Source organism: Opisthorchis viverrini, assembly GCF_000715545.1.
Source record: "Opisthorchis viverrini unplaced genomic scaffold opera_v5_24, whole genome shotgun sequence".
In the NCBI taxonomy this organism is placed as follows: domain Eukaryota; kingdom Metazoa; phylum Platyhelminthes; class Trematoda; order Opisthorchiida; family Opisthorchiidae; genus Opisthorchis; species Opisthorchis viverrini.
The window spans coordinates 1,235,840-1,257,934 of NW_008751680.1; the positions used below are offsets into that span (position 1 = coordinate 1,235,840).

Sequence of the window (22,095 nt, forward strand, 5' to 3'; positions counted from 1 at the left end):
AGGAGATGCGACGACTAAGTGTGGAAGCCGTTCGGAAATTCTCTGGTTTTGACCACCACTGCTTCCGAAGCATTTCGTGTGTCTGGTGGGAGCAACAGTTCAGTGGTGCTGAAGTGCGCCAGATGCTCTCTGACTTATTAGCTGGTCACAATTGATAAGTCACTAACTTCGTATGCTAGAGGACCGTTCACCTCGTCAAGCACTCTTTGCCGAGCCTTGTGACGCACGAAGGTGACTGACGGGCGGTCAGTTTATTATCAAGAAATAAGAATGTCCCTACTAGTCGGTTTAATCTCTTTGGTAACTGCGGTCTCCCCGGATAGGGAGACGTTGAACGCGGTAAACCAGGGGCTAGTGACCCTAACAGATATGGATGTTACGCAGCCAATGGTGGTCTTGTATCAAAGCTGTCGCATTCGGCTCTTAGCTTTCCCTGCAACACCGGACTTCAGTTAATTAACTGGGCCATCGTCATCATCGCATAGCGTTTATCACCTTGTTTTTTATCTTCAGTGAAAAAACGGTAGCAGCTATATCCACTACACTTAAGTACACCTTTTTGTTTAGCTTGAAAACTGTACTGAACTGAACAATTAGTATGCAGAATGTGAAATTCTCATACTTCCGAACTTGCTTGACCGAAATAACGGGCGACGATGTTTCGGGAGCAAAGTTAATGACCATTTTTTCATCAGCTGTCCAGAACATAAAATGATTTTGTAAGTGCTGGTATACTCATAAATTTCGCGTTAGTTGGGTTGGTAAATCCGTCTTTTAGCTCCTCGTGTGTGAAAAGTTACAGCATGCTGGCCCAGCTACCCTCAGCAGAAAAACACCAGAGGTGGGTTCCATATGTCAGACCAGGTTCAAGTAGCACAGAACTCCAAATTTGCGAAAGCCTTTGGAAACATCCTAACAGGTAAGCAACTGAGGAAGAATCCGGACTGGTAGCGAGAAGTCCTAAGGAAAGCTTGTATGGCCCAGTTCCCTTGACTTCACATGGGATGCATTTATTTAACTTCAGTATTTTGCGCAGAAGCTGAACAGTTTGAAGCAGACACAAGTGAAGATTTTGCGAATGATTTGTTCCATCGTTTCCAGAATGTTATCTTGTTATTTTATCACTCGAGAGATCATCTGATACTGTTGAAGTGCGACGACCAAGAGTTCCAGAAGGCTCTTATCATTTTCACGTCCGTTGCTGACCTGCACTATCGTTTCCCCACTATCGTGGATGACTGATAAGAATATGGTCCAACGATGTATTGCAAAAACTACCGGCTCAATAGCGCAAAAGCTTATTAGTGATATTCAGCCGGAATAGAAGCTCTTTAGATTTATCCGTATTCAGAACAGAGAGGAGCCGGTTGTACTCTATGTCCTAAATGAATGGTCTGATCGTTCGTAGATATGCCAATTATGAATGTAAACTCAGCATCAATCAAGCTATCCTGCAGTCGTTTCGTGTGAACGTTTCATAAAAATGTTTCACCACGAACAGTTTGGCAAGATATCTGTATTTGATAGCACATTATAATCATGCCTTGACGGTAAAAATCATATTCTGTTAAAAACAACCTTAGTTGTGCAAGATCACCTAAGAACTCGTGCGCACCTTCAGCCAGCAATAGAAACGCCAACAGTTGACTGAAGGATGAACGATCTTTCGCACGACTGCACTACACAGATGACACTAATGCCCCGCAGAGCATCGACCCTTTCAAATTTCATTTTGGAGGTTGCAAGTCCCACCCACCATGTCATCTATTCCAAATACGTCTGAAAAAGCACTTAATTTATGTTGAACCAAAATCTTTACTGAAGCCGTATCCAACACATAGAGGAGTGATAAGGTTCCGTATGGTTGAGGTTCATGACGAACTTTCAAGTGAGAGTTCAAATACTTTTAAACAACATTGACTGTAGTCCATTAGGTTTCTGCAGTGAATAGTAAATCGTTGATTGTTCCTCATACTGCAAAATTCAGCTTACGTTTTCAACCAGACTTGTTTACCCATGCAGTTGGAACGTTTCCGCAGTTGTCATACTTCGGATACTTTCGTACCGCAATTTGGAGATTGAAATGTTTGCATGGCACGTGGGGGGTGGCAGAGTATAGACCTGATTGTAGCTTTCATTGCACACGCACGCAAATTGAAGTAGGTTTGAGACAGATGCAAATGAAACGAGTGGCCACGTGTTTTTAGGTGTTCTGTGATCAAAACTGTAAACGAGTGGCGCCGAAGTACATCTAAATTTCCATCCCATCTTTATGAAGTTCTACACAGCCTAGGTGGAAAAGGTGCCTCGATCAACGTGTGGTTACGAACCATTGAAAAGTTCTAAACATGCATAAATTGGCTAGAGAAATTCAGCATTTTTTTCGATATTATCTGCCAATAACTTTGCTGATAATCAACGGCTTTATTTCACCTCAGCCCATTCGATGTGGACACTAACAGTGAAAAGTCATATTACTCTGACTCAAGAGTGTTGTTATGTATCTGATATTCCTCGACCAAGCAGTCAAAGGTTGAGTTTTCCAATCTAGCAAACATGCAAATGGAATAATAGAAACAGTGTTCTGTTTTGTGTTGGATCTTCTGTGCTGGTAGTGTGGAGAATGGCAATGACCTGATTGCGGGAATCTATATTTTTTCACCAGAAGTCACTCACTTTCAAGCAGATGAAAATACGCTGCAATAAGGAACTTACAAAAGCCTGTATGGATAAAAATTATTATCGCACTGAATTGTACACACAACCATAGAACATCCATGGTGAACTGATGTGTGAGCGAACTGTTGTTGCAAATTCTGTATGGAAAATAGCTGTGGGACGGATGTCACATTCGGGTACGGACTCCAAGTGTGGTTCCGCAAACAGAACATGTATGGACCGCGTCCTCGCAGTCGTTACAGCAGAACGGAATGAAACAGCATCCGAGGCACCCGCTAAGATTAAAACAGGACAAATCAGCAACATGTCTACAAACTTTCAAAATACTGTGAGATTCTGAAATGCATAGCCTGATCATTTCGCGCCCAACGAGGGCAGCAAGCCTAATCTACAAAGTCAGTTAACAGTGAAAAAATTGACACCTAAGATTCCACAGTGTATTCGGGGAATTAATTTCACGTTTGCTGTAAACGACATACCATTTGTGCTGCCTAGTCGTATTGTAAGCCTTAACGGTCTGATTTCTGTGTCGTAAAAGACAATCGAAGCCATTCTAGGGTGGCCGGAATCACGAACACTGTCAGCCTTAGTGATAGCAACATAAAAAGTCATCAGTACATTTGTAGAAAGTAAAGCCATAGAGAATTATTTTGCTGTGATAGAGAGGAATAAACTGTTCAGCACTTCAGTATATTCCGATAGCTTAGAACATGTTGAAAGGAAAACTGATACATCCCTCTGGTATATAAACCTCTCTCTTTTGAGAAAATCAGACTCTACTTAGGAACGGGTTTGCTTATTAGATCTACAATCATAAAAGTTTCTTAATATGGCATGATAAGCATGGAAGCTGCATTATCTGCCACATCCAACAATAGGCCAGCAACATAAAACCCATCCTAGTAAAGCCACCTCGCTCCAATTCTGTAAAATTTAGCACGAAATTCGTAACTTTGAGAGACGGTTCTCAACTACCAACAAGGATCATCCCGATATTTCTTCAGACGAAGACAAGGGGACAAAATTCTTCCGAGTTCTTCTTCGTTAAGGCAGGATGCCACACAGCTATTCCATACGGGCCAGTGTTTCAGGCGATGTGAGGCAAGACTATCCGCTTTCACCTCCCCCTTCAGCTTCGACACTGACATGATTGTGGTATACTCACTCTCGACCTCAATGCCCCCAAGACATTGGCTCAAGCATATTGAGTACGCAAACAACATAGATCTATGATCCAATGCCACTGTAATGCAAGCGAAATTAAATAATCTAAATAATTCTGTCTCATGGTTCGGCATGTGCTTCACACTTGATAGCTGTGAGGTGCCGCTATAAGAATGTGTGGGCTCGACTCCCAACTTCGTGCTTACAGCCAGCTTGCATTGGCCCCGGTGGTTCAGTCAAAGATATTTACACCTGGACTAGGAATGCAGGAACAAATTTCGTAGGGCTGCATCACCAGTGTCGTAGGCCGGACGTCAACTTCCCCATCAAAGTTCGATTTTACTATGCTGTGATGCGCTCCGCATCATCATACGGTTAGAAAACTGGCCGCTACGAGCTGAGGACGTCAAACAGCTATCAGTGTTTAACCACCGATGTCTACGGAGCATCCCACAAGACTGGTGCAAACACCGAATCAGTAATACTTAGATACGTCGAATGGTTTTCGGAAGAACTATTTCGCCCCGGACAGACGAACTGATCACACTTCATAAGTTTCGCTGGCTTGGCCACGAGCTCCTTATGCCACTAGACCGAGCTCCTAAAAGGGCTCTTTCCGCACAACCACACGAAGGGTGGAAGTAAGCCAGAGGAGGTCAAACGATGACGGCAACGAAGTATGAACGCCAATACCAGTAAACGCAGCTTTATTGGTCACTGCCAACTCCACGGATGAAGACCTCGAGACCAGACACATCAATGACTCAGTAATCTAAGTTATTTTCTTCACCGCATAACTTGACTCCTGTTCTCCCCAATGAAGCGTCTACTACTGTATTTACACATCAATTGTACTAGCTATCGCTCACAATCAGTAGCTATCTAACCTGACTCTTCACACAAACATTGAACGAAAACGTCACTACTATAACAATCGCACAGCAAGTGTGCGGTTTTTAGAGCTCATGACGACAATGGAGACAATGACATCACGGTAGATAACAGATACCTCAGTGACCGGATCCTGTGAAAGTTTGTTACCAACATGGCTATGTTTCCGAACATGACTTTTAATTACACTAACATATCATTAATCATATTAACGTAAACCCTCAAAAACGGACCCACCAGAGGGAGATTATAGCACTGATGGTGGCAGGTTATCACTCTCCGTTTCCCACAAGTAGTTGAATACATTAGATTAGTTCACAGTTCACTAGGATGTGGGGAACAGGTAATGTGCCTCTTAAAAAAGTCCCACTTAATCGGAAATACCTTGCAACGTCTGTAGATCGGCTGCGCAACACAGTCTTTGTATTCCCTATAGTTATAAGTGTATAAATCTATAAAAATGTGTGAAACGTAGGAACAATGTCATAAGAATGGATCCAATAAAATGCAGGTTATGACACAGGATCACCCTTGAGAGGAACCGCTCACCTGAAGACCCATACCTTACTCCTAAGAAATGTGACTAAATATGCAATCGCTCTGAAGGAATACTATCATCTAAAGAATTTCACTCGTTCGTGCTAGAATCATAGTCTTTGGCTGATAATGTATATCCAGAAAGAGTGAAAATTCCACTGGTTGCTCGTCATGTATTTTAACCCCGCGATGCTACTGACATCTTCAATTACTATATTGTACCTAAAAATTCTTGTGTGGATTGCCTTGCGACGGGTTTACGGCTTACAGAACTTTCAGCGTAAGATATGATTCGGAAGGCATTAAATTAATTCGGTCAGCTAGCTCTTACTAATTTTCACCATCCTAGGACATTGCAGTCGTAAGTGAACGTTGGGCAAAAAAACTGGTTTTAGCCACGGACAGCGTGGATGTGAACAACGAAGTGTCGGACGATAAATAAGCCTGACTCTAGAAAAGCTCAAGTATTTTGGAAAATAACGGCAAATCTACCTACATTTAGGAACTACGGTCCAAACATCCATTCCAGGAGGCAGTGCTGAATTAGGTCGCTCTCTTACGTGATACTCTAAAGAAGTCTATCTTAAATATTCAGGCACAATGAATGAAACCGCCACCTGAAACCGCAAAACTCTGCCAGGTGATCGCCAATATCTGAGACGGCAAAGGTGAATTGGTTTCCCATCGGAGAAACCATCTCCGTAAACAAAGTCACCTCACTGCATTTCTGTTGGTTTGGCTATTTAAGAATTTGAGGGCAAATTTTGATCAGGACAAGAGTTTCCACTCAAACTAAAAAGCCGGAGAGATGATACTAATAATACTATAAATAATAATTTATAGATATTAATTAATTAATGTTAATTAATGATTAAATGCTGGGTCTGAGGGCGCAATTAGTAATGGTAGACGATACAAACCACTGGGTGTTAAGGGGTAGGATGATAAAGGTACGTTTGCTTTTGACGTTAAAGTTTTATTCACGTCAGTAAACAATGTGAGTAAATCGTGACGAAGCTATCCAAAACAGTCAGATCGAAGGAAGATTTTTTGAACCAGAGCGTTGTGTCAATTCATATACTTTTGCAACAACGCAAACCTATCCGCACCTGAAAAGCTCTCGAATGCAACCAGAAAGTCTAAATTTATTGCCAAAGCGATAATACAAAAACGGGAGAACCAACATTAATAACCCCAAACTCTGGGGCCACTATGTGCATTTGTCGTGAATATGCACTTGACCGCAGAGTGAAAAATACTCAGCAAATTTGGGCCGATCACACTTCTTGGACCGACATACAAAAACTGGAATAAAGTGTTCACATTGCTTGACGAGCATGATGGAACCCTCATACATAAAGTTCATTTCCCGTGGTCTTGAAACGAGAAGACCATACACACTAATTGAGCCTGCCAGACGTCAACGTCCTCACACTCTGAAGTATGAAACAAGGAATAAAATTCTCCAGAAACAGGGGGAGTTCCTACGAATATAGTAAAACGCCACTTAGGTGTTCATTTATCTCGTTATGAGCTATTAAGAAATATTACGAACTACTATGAACATGTCTTAAAATTAATCGAACAGCTAGCAGAGAACCAGCTGTCACACGGGCCAGCTAGCCAATCAGCCGGTTAGGGCAACTTAACCACTGGTCTTAGTAATAGGTCACCGTACGGAGAGAAGATATACAAGACGAAAGAAAGTCTTCAAACGAACGCGCCGTTGGTTGCCAGTCTACAACTCTCAGTGTCAACGTGGCTTGTGGTGAAACATTTGCAGCAAAATAGCCCAGTTCTGGGAAACCGAAAAATGGCCATGCATAATGCATTTCGCCTGCTCCTCTGAAAAACAGTTTACCCAGAAACCAACCATGCCAACCATGCTTCTAGGACCTACCTTACTTGTCGTACCACTTCTACATTCATTTTGTCTTTCCTGATCTTCATGTATTGAAACCACGGAGTGAATCATGCCTCCTCACTGCTCAGTTACGTTTTGTATTCTGTGTAAACAGTTTTAGTTCTGTTTATCCAACATCCTATTTGCGATAGTCCATGCAAATAATTCGTAAACAGCGTTGTTCTTCGTATCCCTGTTGATCTTCTTCTTTGGTCCAGAAATCAACTTCACCAGTGTAACCACTGGTTTCCAGGCTTCCCCTTGCTTTATTGGCCATGCTGTGAGTACAGATACCTTCCTGATGCACGCTAGGAAGTCTGGTCTTATTTTCTTTCTTTTTTTCCAGTCCGACTGTATTGTTGTGTGTATTTGAATTCCTTGATTGGATGCGGTAATTTTGTAGTTTTCTGAAGGATTTCTTTGATAATCAAGTATCCGGTTCGTACGTTTTTTGGCGATAATCCCAGCTTTAAAATAACCTTTTCATAGTCTTGATAGCTAGCACATCCATCAGTGATAGTTAATTTCCTATTATACGTTGAGTGTCCTTGAATACACTGTTTAGTAGACTGTTTGCGTGTTGCATTGCAGATCGTTTCATAATGATGACGCAATCACTTACATAACGGAAACTGAGTTTGTGATTGATTATTTGTAATGCAGTACGCTCCGTATTCTGTCTGACGATGAATCCGTTTATGGGTGATCCCGTTGGAGATCTTTTCCATTGTTTGTACATTTGTCCACCGAAGTAGCAGCGTGTCCGGTTGGAAGTCCAGAAATTCACACATGCTTTCCGCTTTTATTGAGGTCGTTGTGCTCGGATTATTCTTATGTAATTCCTTTATATTTTCCCTGACAGGCTGTAGTTGAATAGGTAAAATGTGCCGGTGACGTCAAACAAGAACATATTTCGTCATCCTGACTTTGATATTCTGCATTTTGCAAAGAAGCAGTCAAGCTTTATAGTTTGTGCATTTTGATCCGGCAATCACGTTTTTTCGTTTCCTCCTTAAATCTTTTGCTAGAGTGAAAGTTAGAGAGCCAGATAGTGAGATGGTTGGCTTCATCAGAGTATCTTTTGGTAGTCCGTAGAAACTGGCAGTTTTGCTGTCATCCAATTTGATTTTCCATCATTCTGGACTACTTATTCCGAGTGTTGCCTACATGCCCTTTGGTATCGTGTTGATGCTCCACGGACAACTCGGAGGAATAATCACGCAGTCCCGTATTACCATGTTTTATCTAAGTGAAAGTTCACCTAACGCTTCATTGCTTCACAAGCGAAGTAACCTCCCTATTTTTTTAGATTTGCTATACTGTTGCTGCTAAGAAACATTTCTCCATTGACTTGGTCACGAGCCCAATGATGGAATTCCTGGCCATCACAAAGCTCATTATTACAACTAAAAGGCCTTCAGTTTTACCATTCTCACTCCGTCTACATTATCCTCTAACTCTGACTTGGTGTATGACGGATGCTATTCCGCATCAAAGACAATAAGCTTTAAATTCTACTCGATGAATAGCCTTCAACACCCTAGTCCTTTCAGCATCTAAACCATATCAATGCATGTGCTGCTTGAGTGGTGGTAGAACATATTGATACCAGCCCGTAGATACCTAGCGGAAAATGTGTAAAGTTTAATTGCAAAGGCGCAGCTGGGAGTCCAATTAGTGCTTCCCCACAGTGGGAGACCAACTCCTGAACTTCTTCATTTTGTCCGAAAAGATTCATTAAATGCACAGTATTATACCATTTACAAGCAAATCTATCTCAGCAGCCTGTTAGAACTCACCGACAATCGAGTAACTTCAAAATTTATGCCTTATGTGCACACACTTCTAGGGACCATTCTTGAAAATGACTGTGGTTTTCTTATCCTCGTATCAAGTACGAGTAGTAAGAATAGTATGTCTTTCCTTCTATTCTTGATGTTCTTCGCCAACAAAGACAATGTGGCACCAATTTTTTAATAGCAGGATATCAGCTTAACGTTCCTCAGAGAGCTCTAGTGGATCGAGGGAGATTAGTCTGCCATGAACCACGTGGTAAACCAATAATAGTATGTAGGCTTGCGTAGTCTCTGTTTGTTTTACAGCACTTAGTTATCAGTACAAGAGATGCTAGTTTCCAGGTGACCGAAACCTAAAACGGACGTTTTCTCTTTTCGTTTTGTGCGAGAAATGATAGATACCAGTGGTCAAAACTTTGTATGACCCGATTGGTGAAATCTGGGCGTTTACTCTACACCATAAACAACTATGACACTGTACTAATCAGAAATGGCTATAGGCAAATGAAATATATTTGTATAAAGTATTCAATCTAATGTTAGATCTTAGGATAAATCGGTACAGTGACTTTCGGAAGCAGTGAGTACCGGGAACTGTGTTACGAAATTAGTAGCAAGTAACTAGATAATAATTGAAAAGCTTTAACTGTAGACATTTGGTGGACCGATGACCATAATAACATGGGACACAAATGACTATAGTGTGAATCTAAGGCGGACGAGTTTTTAGTGACGGGCACAACCACATTTGTACTGGTCTTTTCTGTTTAAATCCGTGTAGGGTATCCAGTAATGCACATGCAACTACACCAATGCTTTGTCTTTTGAGCAGTATTTTTCCACTTTTCCAGACAGAGTGCAATCACCGTATCTTCAAACGATGGGAATAAAAATGAAATATCCGTCTATTTAGTAAAAGTGTCGAGATTTGAGTACCAAATCTGATACTAATCATGACCTGGGCCAGTCTGCTTTGGGGGGCGGATCTTTAAGCAGAAAATTCAAGAAAATTAATTTAGGTTATTAAACGATATATAATGAGTAGTATTACTCTAACGAAATCTTCAGCATGTAAACTCGTATTACTATATCCTATAGTATGAAACACGCGAACTCACCCAAGCAAAAATATCACTACACAAAGAAGATAGGTCAAGGATCCGGGAATGTAACTGACGTTAGTTATGACCGACTTTTGACAGTACACGCAGAACGTTGTTCCAGGTGTGAATCCAAGGGGCTGTGTAACGATTACTGTTTGTGTTTCGGTGGGAGCTGAAAACATACGAGCAGAAAAATGAATCGCACAGGTTCATGTGGCACTAACAAACGTTTGTGGTTAGGTTTGGTAGATTCAGTAAACTTCACTTAGAAACCTCGTTTGCCCGCTAACCGTCTACAACTGGACCAGTCGCTAATTGTTTAACGACTAAGTGTATAAATATCAGCCATTTCTTGCGGCCATTTCTGGGATGAAAAAGATGTTTGAATAGTCTTCAGCACACAGCTGTGTTGACACGTTAAAATTGAGTTTTGGCTCTCGCACATACAGCTATCACCGGACCAGTTACTCCATGGTCCCAGACCTGCTACACCCGGATCCGGCAAGCCGCGTTAAACGTGAGGGTATAATCATCTGTCTCATAGATTATTGCTCGGATAAACAAAGTCGCTGTCCCAATATAGATTTGGCAAGAGGCACCAGACGTCCAGCTCGATGGGACGCGTTTTCAGATACGTATTTGAAAACAGGTAGGGAATCGGGAAAGTGGGCGACTTGATAAATATGAACTTATCATTGGAATATAGTCTAAACTAGACGCGAATTTATTTGCATCTATTACAGGTGTCATACTGGTTATTATAAAAAAAGCCAAGCACAACCATCATAGACTCTGCCAGACTATCTACCATGAACAATATGAGTAGAGTTAGAATGACGAATGCTAAAGCTGAAGTGTATACCCTAGTTCCACCATCCTGGTAGGCTTCATCAAACTAGCTTCTATGAGGGTAGTACCACTTATTTCATTGCTTATTGTCAGAAGGGTCTTTCTGCTGTCATGTTCTCGTAACTAACTTGACGTACCCTAAGAGGTTTATTGAAGTCATTTTGTCATATCAGCAGAAATGCGGTTAAGTATCGGTTTCACCAGGAAAACGCTTCCGAATGTTGTGATCGACTTGACCACGGTCAGTTTCAATGGTGTGACAAGCACAGCACTCGCGATCAGCTCCGCACTCAAACCGACCCGTTGCAATAAAGCATGAGATGCTAAACCCTTTCAACTTGCAATGTGTAACGGTAATCTACATCAAACGTATTCTGTATGCGTCACACAATCCAAAATGAATCTGTATTTCCATATTCCTTCGCCGAATGAGGCATCTAGGAATGACATGAAGTTGTGGAATCCGAAAAGGTTATCCTAACATAAGTCCACTCCACTTTCAAAGCCGAAACAGATTAGTGCAAGTGAAAGTTCCAGATTTCTTCGGTCTAATATCTGAGTTCCTCTCCTCCTAACCTTCTATATCTAGTGTGGTACAATTATTCTGGTTGATCTTATATTGATCTTAATATAAGAGCTCATTGGCACAGCACCTCCTTTTTCTTGCTGGAAAAGAGTCCCAAATCACTGACATTGAGGCAATCCTGTTAACAGCACGAATTGGACGACTCTGAATAACATCGTCTGAATAGGTGTGTAATTCCACATTCTGAATCAAATGTTAGGTCTACTAAAAAACGGTAGCATATCCCAAAGAAAAAAGCATCAACGGAGACCACAGTCTTGTATTGTTAGCTCTCCATTTGTTTTCGATCTGGGAATAATAGTTTTCTTTACTGAGGTTGCCGATTTCCTATAAACTAACAAATTTCTGTGCGTCAGGTGTGCACAGATCTCCATTGATTACCTGAGGCATTGTTTGACAAGGAAATTGAGTTTAGCGTGTGAATTTCATGGCACTGTGAAATCTATTGGAAACCATACCCGGGTTCAGCTACAGTGCTTCATAACATTATCTTTTCTTCATGCTTTTTTGACGCTAAAGCAAAACTAGATCGTGATTCATCAAACCAGTTTCTGCCAGTGACTCATCCCTCACTGAAAAAACCACCAGTATGTAGCAATCTATACAGATAGTCATGGGTTCCATCGAAACACACTGCATTAATGAACTTACAGTTCCAGATGCACAGTACTTACTACGTAGATCGGGTTATATGCTATGTACTGAAAGGGCTTCATCAGTCGTTGAGCGCAAGTTTTGAAAGGAATTGTAATGTTGGTTTTGGCCCCTTTTGACCTCATGCTTTTTCATAATATCCGAGTACCTTCAGGTCACTTACTGAGTCAGACCACTTCGCAAGATAGGTTGATGTATCGGCCAACTTTCTTGCCTAAGTGTTGGACCATATAGTATTTCTCTGAAGTAAGAAAAAGTCAGTAACCACAAAAACTTTATACTTCCAGACTCCACACGCTAATCGTAGGGTAGCTATAAGCTCTTCGACCGCCCCAACCGATTTCTCTCTTCTTGGGCCTCATTAGGTAGGCGTATTCCCTGAGTTTTTGCAAACCTTAGTTTCTGCTTGAACCCAAATTGGACGGGACTCACCAGACATTTTCAGTTGAGCACTGATTTCGTTTCGGCATGAGACTCAACTTCACTAATCTGAAACTCTGGCCTGTGATGATTTTCTTCTCTAGAGTATCGCACAAAGTGAAACAAGGGACACTCTTGTGCGGCACACTCAGTTGAATAGGACTATCGTAAACAACAGTTTCTGCTTGGTTTAGCTGAATCTTCCATTAAAATCAATTTAGTGTACAGATGGTAGTATTTAGCCATTCATTCGCTTTAAAAAACACAAATAAACCCTAGTGATCTACCATGAATTGGTTGGAAAATTGGCAAAGATCCAATTCCAGGCTAGACAACTGATAGGTCTCTGTCGTATTCCAGCACTAATGGCACAATCTATGTGGGTTTTTGTTTAAATATGCCCCCATTCTAGATATGCCGGGAGAACGCATCATAAAGGTCTTTTATGTGCTCATCCTTGTATGTTGGACGAAATTATTAAACAGTTTGTGGCCATCTCTGTGTCTGATTATCCGATGGATAAGTAAGGGGGAAATCGAGTACTGTGCTGCGAGTAGATTTCAGGCCGATAAGTGTATCAGAACATTTCAAGACACTTATCTCTACGGTATTTTACAGATTTTACAGGACATTCACAGATAACTCTGGGCGATTAGTGGCAGGGAAGTCTGGACCAACGGATTCTCTTTATACATCCGAACCACTTTGTTTATTCTATGTAGTACAGCACGCGGTGAGAACTGGGTAACCGCGGATTGAAAGTTATACACTTTTTTTCATTCTTCCACCCGTAAATTAATTTTACTGAGACAGGAGCTACCAGTCTGTGGTTGCTCTCAATACAGTTTTTGGAACGGACGAATTCGTCAACAGAAGAAGACATTCCATGACCAATTAAAAGAGCCCCGTGAGGCATTGCAGCATGTTGATGCACAGTCGAATAGAACCCTGTGTGTGACGCAAATGTCTAACTGTCGATGCATCGTCAAACTGTTCTCTATGAGCAACCGGCTCATTGCGTATAAAATCTTTCCTAGTCTTAGACGATGTCGAAGAGGATTGGCACGTTGATAGCACGTTCTATAATGAATAGGTTCTAGCAATAAACATATCTGCTCACTTTTGGAATAAGTGATTTGTACAACCCAACCAGTATGGAACCAGTGCGACACTCCCACAGACTCACTCTAATAGGACAGGTGTGGATCGATAAACCTAACAACTAAGATGCCACAGCTCACTCTGGCGATAAAATTGGGAATACCCATTAGACTAGAGCCATACTATAGACAAGTTCATGCGCGCCACCACTCCCGCGTCTCCGGGCTTTTCCGATCAAAAATATACGGTAAAATTCCTAGCTGTTTTGTTAAGCAAATAACCTTCACACAGCTCTTGAGTCTTCAGCAAAGCTAGGCACGTCTTAGTCTACACTGTTCCCCACATATTCATACAAACAATGCGTTTGGCCATTTTGTCTTTGATATCTTGCCTCAGCCTCCATCCTATATCTCAATCCAACGTTGAAAATTTTTGTCTGACTCATGAAGCCGCTGATCCACTCAATTCTGAAATCTCATCGATCACGTGTTTAAGATTACTCCAAAATATGTTGTCCGATATTTTCGAAGGCTATATTTATTCCAAGTAACTGTTCAAGTTATCGGAGTAAATCTGGCCGCAGAATTATGCATGACATTCGGTCATTCGAATTATAAACTACTGGGAGTTCGTTGTGTTCATTTTCACCGAACTCACCCAATCCGGACAATCCATTCTCTTAATGCCGTTAGAAACACAGGTTTGAGGTGCATATGACATCTGGTTCCATATTTTGTCACAACTGCCATCCACCTTCGTTCCAGTGTAAAACTTCAGAGTAGTAAAACAGCTTTAGGTAGGGGAACTAAAGCAAATAGATGTTTTATTACTAACTGGTGGCCAATTCAAACAGCACCCTGATATTCCCATAAAACTTCTTGATGAGACGGGAAAAAATGTACGGGTAAGGAGTTATTTGTGGGCGTCCACGATAATCGTGGCTGAAAATTCTGACGAAAGTTCTGAGCTGGTATTTTCACACTACGAACGAAGACGGGCTAGACTTCCGTGGATGCTAAACACACTTAAAAACAACTTTGGGAAGGCATCTTCAAGAATATCCAAGTGGAACGTCAGAAACACACATATGGTTTTGCCCAAGAATATCCATCTTCTATGAATTACGTTAAACCCCAATTGCTGTAATTTACTCAACCAAAAAAGCTTGGTATCTTGGCTGAACCAACTGACTGATGGCAAATTGTCGAATACTTTTTACGACGGTATGAGAACTCAGTGCCTTAATCCAATAAGTTGAACATCCTTCAAATCATATCATCCCTTAGAAAAGGATCAAACCTGAAGTTATTATTATATGAACTTTGATGTGAACGAGGCTGGGGAGGTGTAAACTTTTCAGTTGAAGTTCTTGGATATCGTTCAATAAACTGCTTGCATCGGTGATTGATAAAACAATATAGCGCAAGTGCATGACTCCTTCATAACTGGCGACCAAGTATCGTTTCTTCGAAAATCGTTATTCACACCAGTCTGCATGTAGTTCACGGTATTTTCGAAATTTTCTTCGAAAGTTTGCCGCTTTGTATTATATTTTTCCATATTTGTTCCGGCCCTTGGTAAATGGTACGAAAAAAACATTTACTTTCACTGACAACCAGGTACCCACATTTTGCATAAACCTAGTCACTGGATTCTGGATTCCTCGTTAGTGCGTCATCTAGCTGAGCAAAATGAGTCCCACTCTTCAGCAACAAGTTTCTTGGGAAGTTTTACAGTGTAAAAATAAAAGGACCAGATTCATACATACTGCAGTTTAACCAAGTCCCAGGGTCACCTTCAGAATTAGTAAGGGAACATTACAGAATTGTGGTGTGTTCATTGACTGGTAGGTTATTTTGCCACGTATTAGTCGTTTGCCCAAAGATAGATGTTAAGTTGTGCTGAACTGATTCGATAGATAATGCTGCCCCGATTAACTTTGACAGAGGAATTTTCTAATCCACAGACTACTGAACAGCCGTTAGGGGCGCGTTTTCTTCTGGTTATAATCGCATATACCGCTCCCACATCTAGAGTGGGTTCCCAACTACTACACATGTAACAGTACCAGAACCTATGCAGAGTTTTACATTCAGATTCAGTGACACGTTGATTAGCCCGACAGAATAACTTAACCACTCAGCGTATGAGTCAGCAAGTCGGCAAGCTTTCGGTTGAGTAGAGATCACAGAGTGAGTTTGTGCATCAACAACACAAAGGCCTACATCTTGGACTAATGAGTACTTTCATTTCTGTCGATCCATACAATCGGATTGTAAGGCTTGATGTTTTTCTAACATACGTAGTGTAGAACCCGAGCTGTTTTCATTTTTCGCGACAAAATAAACCATAAATTTTACGGATCTGTGTGGTTACTTCAGACCACTAGAATACGTCAGAATTTATGAGATCACATTTCAATGAGTTCATTAGTCTAGGTCGTCAAGAGGACTACGGTGAGGATTTTCTATAAAGCAGCTACATCAAGAAAACCAAGCATTCCAAAGTGCAATGTGTCCTTTTATCATGGTTTTTGGATATACGTCGGGAAAATCGATAATTCACATGCAGACACATAAGAATCGCTTATTGGGTCACTCGTTTAGATCCCTCAAGAACTCCGAAGTTTCACAACCGTCTGTTGTGTCAAAATCTTCCGGGAATTGATGGTTTCATCCCCCCAGTCAGCGTGTTATAGATCTGGGACTTACTTAGATGCAGGTGTTTTTATTCTTTTCCACTAGGAACAGGTTTTTTCCATTACTAATAACTGGCCACCTAAAGGAAATATGCATATTTTCTTGTGTTTGATAACCTGAAATGGCATACTGCTTGGCGAACAGCTACGTTTAGAATGTTTAGTTGCTGTTAGCAGTAGGTTCTCGGCGGGTTTTCTCCAATATCCTGAGGCTGTTTTTGGTATCCCCTATTCGGTTTCGACTTCAAAAACAAACACAGAGAAAATTCAAAAATGTCCCCAACTGCAATTAACCCCTGTTGAGGGATGTCCTCGAACCAGATTTCACACTGATTATTAGCAGTATGAACTGCTTCTTGGGTTTGCCACTTCAACAGCTACTTACCGTGAATTAAGAATAATTCCAGGCTGACACGTAGGCCCTACGTGTTTTTGTTAGATGTAGATGCTGATATCTATATCGAAATAGCTAAGATGTACAATAATCCATTTTCGAATTACCAAACTCAATTTTCGACTTGGGGACTTTGATACCCAGTTTAATTTTGTAGAACGTGGTTAGGTATGTATCATCTGCGCAACCTATTTTTTAATCTCCTACTTGCGTTGTTATTTATCTACCGCACAAGAAAGTAGAATTTCTTCACGTAGTAAGCGGGATGCTTAAAAATTGTTAGATAGTTTTTCTTGACATTAGTCTGGAGCTTCTTTACAACGAGTAGTCCAATCCTCTCCACATTTCAGCCAGATTAACTTGAAAGTGCAAATGGAGTGTATTTCCCTCAGGCAGGCAGAAACTTAATGTTTTCATTCACAAAACTTCTGGAGTGCACACCTGACATTATTCAGCTACGCGCAACTGACAAGTCCAAGATCTCCAAGGTGCGTCTTATGGTTAATTGGAAACACATCAACCTCTGGTGATTGTCCAATAGATCTGTTCGAGCACAGATAAACTAATGGCTTCTATTTTTGATTGTTACTAACATCACTCTAGACAATCGAAAAATTTAGCTTAATTTCTCCAAAGGAGTGAGTAACCAAACTGCATCTTACGGACAAGGAATAATGTGAAAACAGAAGTCACCGGTGGGTCGCAACACAAAAAAGCAGTGTTCAGCTCACTCACAGAGAGGCACTGATTTGATGTTTAACACTCCATATTAAACAAAATGGAACGGAGACGACACAACAATTGGTAAAAACCAATTAGCTGGACAGAGTAAGAGAGAACGTTTATAATCCATTCCTGAACTAGATCACGGTCAACTTAATAGTGAAACATCTTTCGAGTGCACAGCTGTAATCCTGAAGGAAGTGATTTGAAACGTATCAGGCGTCCCAAAAAGATGATACTGTTTACTGTTTCGCTCGACGTGCACGCTATGTTCAATTTCGTCATTCTGACGCCATTTTCTGCATACTAAACAGGGCGAATTAAATTTGGGTGGGGCACCTCATTCCTGCTTTTCGTTAACTATATTTAATAGTCACAATGACAGTCTCGCTACATGAATGTACCTAACCTAGAAATAGTAAATAACTCAGATAACACTTGCTACACTAGTCACATCTACAGTCAAACCAAGCTGAGGATGGTCTGAAAATAACCAGGGAATACGAATGTCACTCAGGGAATTGGAAACATTGTCCGATCGTGGGCGATTCACACGATGCAGCAAGTAAAACGGTATGCAATTCCCGCGAAAGCATTTTTGCCTTTAGATCTACCGTGCCTTTAAAACTAATCCAAAATTCTAGACGCTATAATGGCGCAATTTTTAGAAGACAAATAAAACTATTTTATAGTTTTGGACAAAGTGAAGCTCCCTATCGTATAAACAGGTAGTATTCCAACAGACATTTACAAAGATTTTGTTTAGCGCTTTCGAACCCTATTCAATTATCTTATCTAGCGCTGTTTCTCGACCTTTTCCGAACTTCAGTTGATCATTGTTTCCCTGGTTCGTATCTGAAGGTGCTGAAAACTTACGAAGATTGCTGGCACGTAGTAGAAGGATAATTTGCCGGAGTTTCACGAGTCCGGTCCAGACATAGACCTCACAGGAATTCGGTGGGCTCTTTATTCTAAAGAACGAAGCTCCAAACAACGGAAGGCAAATCGCTTTTGTCCACAAACTAGTTTATCTTTGTTTTAATCTCCGACTAGCTGGCTAGAGAAGCACAAGTGAAGGCAATACAAAAGTGCCCACCCTTGATAATTTAGGGGTAGGAACGGCTGTGAGAAATGGGCTCGTAAAACATAAGTTTTCAGAGAAACCAGATGCACCTGAGTAAGTAACAGTTTGAAAATATGAGGATATCTGGGACCACCGTACTTGGGGAATTCACAGCTTGTGAGTGAGATGTCAAGGCCGGCTTAAGCTTGCACTGCTTTTTACCGGAGTGTAGAATACATTATGTCACCCTTCAAACGGATCCATAAGTATTCTTCCTTAATGAAATCCCACCTACACCAACTAAATGTTCACGGTACTAACGGTAAATGGTGATGAGCTTCATTCGTATAGGGCAGAAATGTTATGGCTGACGGTAAAACTCCACTTCTCAACTTTCCGTACTGGCTTCCCAAACGTGTTTGTACCTCATGTGTGTGAATCGGCCACCTAGGTTTAATCTCGATCGGGGATGGGCGGGACCGTTGCTATGTACAGACATAGTGTAACTGGTTATTTGCACAGTTTTTTTCTCATGCTCATTTAAATTTCCACGGGTTTTGCAAAATCAATACATTCACTGCGACTGCACTACGGTTGACTGAAGCAAACAGTAGAAGACAAAGAATTAAAGAAATCATATCAATAAGAGGCACCTCAGGTGCTGGTTTCTTCATCATTTAAAGATTAGGATCCCAGTAATCTCCTGAAATTTAAACCTAAAGAAAAATTATTGGTTGAGACTCATGGCTGACTGACCCGAAACGTTCGGCTTCAAATGGTTGATTTGAACCCGAAGCAATGATGTATGTAATGAACAGCGTGAATAAGGTTTAAGGAAAGCTGGCTCCTGAAGAAAGCAGATACATTTTTTGACACCCCGGCCAGTAAGAGGTTTGCTGTTGGCGTTTACAATAACATGTGTGTAAAGAAAACATGAATACCCTAGGGTTCCATGGATATTTTAATTAAGTGCAACATAAGCTTAGATAGAAAAATTAATCTCAGCGGATTTATCCAAATTGCCCCTATTTTCATAGCAATATAAGCTCGAAGTATACCAAGACTTGGTTCACTCTTTGTGAAATTGTTCTAATTTCAGCCACACAGGTGGCTGCATTTTCCTCAACGAAGCATCATTTTATTCGTTTGCTTTGACATCAAAACACCGAAATGAGATGCACAACCGGGCTGCTCGAAACGCAGATGACACTCTTCTGATAAGTGGATGGACGGAAAACGTTAATTTTATGTTGTTTAACATGCACGTTTTGTAGCTGACCCGTACTGGACGAATTATGCAGTACAAAATTAATCCAGCTATTTGTGTGAACCTGTGGTGAACTTTATTGTGCGTGGGTTGCGAATTTCTCGGCAAAACAAAGCAAGTTGCCAAATGTGGATGCCTCAATCGCACTAGAAATTTAAAAACTTCTCATCTGTGGGACGTTTGATAGTATCGAGGTAAGCAGTATCAATTCAGAAAGTGGCTTGCTTTTCATTTAACATAATTTAACTTTTCTCTATGCTGTTGATCAGCTAAGTTGCCTGGAAAGTCAAGCAGACAAATACATGTTTTCGCTTAGCTGTTCATATGCTCCAACGTGATCTCCTGAAACGGATCCGTCTCGGATTTGGCAGGTCTTCTGTGCTATACAAATCGATTGAATACACAAACCAGCGGGTTTTCACCCTGCTCACAAACAAAAAAAGCACTTTCACACCTCCGAGCAGTCTGCTTGGTTCTTTAGTTTACCATACTGAGACTAAAAGCCGTGTTGCTTTATAACAAAAGTACGAAGACAACCCTCATTCGAGTTCAAAGTTTATGAGAATATATACGACCACAGATCACTCCCTTGGGTGACATTTACTTGAGACTACATTTTCCAAGCTAAACGAATTCTCAGAAGATTCATTGTACAACTGCGTTGCTTTTTCTAGGGAATACAAGGTCTCTTTACACCTCGGGTCAAATTGAAGTGAATCTTGGATACTTCGAATTGGTTCAGTGTGCTCAACTAGCTTCTGTTTTCTATAGCCAGGTCAAGGAACTGGTTTTCCTTTTCGCTATCGTCGAAAAGGAAACGATATAACATTTTGCCTACCCTGCTTATTGAAGCTGACATAACCCAGAATTTCCAACAACCCGTCGTTACTGTCTAGCTGTAATCATTCTGACGATCATCTGTGGGTAAAAGTAGGCTCAGTATTATGTTTTAAAGGCCTAAGTAAGAGTACCAGCCAAACGCAGTGCACATAACGGTACTTACTTAGATTTCTCCATATTCATTATATCGATTTTGCATTCAGAGCGTCTTTTTTCAGCATGAGTAACCAAAACCGGTTTGGCCTAAAATATTGAATAAACTACTTCTAAACCGGGACACTCTCCAAATTTTACCGTCTTTGCTCATACGTGAAGAGGTTTGAGTCACCCGGCTCGGTAAGTCACTTGATTGATCGATAGCTTCAGTTCAAAAACTGTTAACATATCTTTCTTCCTGAGAAGAATGATACCTTACTTGAAAAAATAGTAGGTGAGTGAGACCGAAAGCGTCGTAAAATGTTCCGCTACTACTGACTACCGCCCGTTTTATGATCACAAGAAACTCCTCCTTAGCGCTAATGCAATCAGTTTGGCTAGTTCGTACCAAAATAAAGAAGCGTTGAAATCGAGATTAGCCTTTAATTTATTTCTCCACTTATGCATAGCAGTAGACGCGCCGCTATTTCAAATCTGGTCATTTGACACAAGTTGTTAGCTCCCCATGTCTGCTACACTATTGTGCGCCGGATTTTCCTGAGTTAGCGTGAATGCGTGACCGGAATGTTCAAAATAGTGACTTCGGACACGTCCTAATTGTTGCAAACGGCAAATAAACTGTCGACACATTCCGCTCACGGAGGTTAAAGCCGACTGGCCAATGGTCGTAGTCAAATATTGAATAAATCGCTGGAAATAAACTTCTAGGCTTCGAACTGTAAAGAGAATCGTTAGTTTATCACAAGCTGTTCGAACTGCCCAGCTAACTCATAACGGTTACAATTTTTACAGCTAGGTAGGCAAATTTGGACTACATTTCGTCCATTATACCCTCGTACCTCGTTCTCCGAAGAATTTACTGTTAAAAAAAATTAGCTCACAGCCATGGAAGAACCTTTTGGAAACCTAAACACTATAAGAACCAGTGTCTTAGTCATTTTGCCACAGCGTACCTCTATGTCACTAAGTTAGGTAGTACCGGTACAACCACTATCAGTGGTGTTGTCATGTATTGTGACGGTGTATTATAGCAAGGTCATCTCAGGATTATGGAAACCCAACTTATATCACCTATGATAAAGTTCACTCGTCATAAAAACATTCCTAATCAATGTAGTTGCTTTCTTTAGCCATATTTTTATCAGAATATCAAACGGATTCCTGTGTTCTGTGGCACCATTTGTCCCGGAAAATGTTCACACACATTGTTTTATTGCTAAAAATTCTTCACCTTTAAACCTTGTTTATTGTACCTACAGGGAGTAAGCAAT

General features: G+C 41.0%; 1 protein-coding gene across 1 annotated transcript in view; it reads right to left on the reverse strand.

Annotated features, from left to right (window-relative positions):
- Window positions 1-2,501: 2,501 nt before the first annotated feature.
- Window positions 2,502-22,095, reverse strand: part of T265_02088 (hypothetical protein) — a gene marked incomplete at both ends in the record, with an annotated part of 33,664 nt that continues 14,070 nt past the window's right edge. The window contains 2 exons of the mRNA XM_009166247.1: window positions 2,502-2,954; window positions 10,089-10,245. Coding sequence (XP_009164511.1) covers window positions 2,846-2,954; window positions 10,089-10,245 — 266 coding nt within the window. The remainder of the gene's footprint in view (window positions 2,955-10,088; window positions 10,246-22,095) is intronic.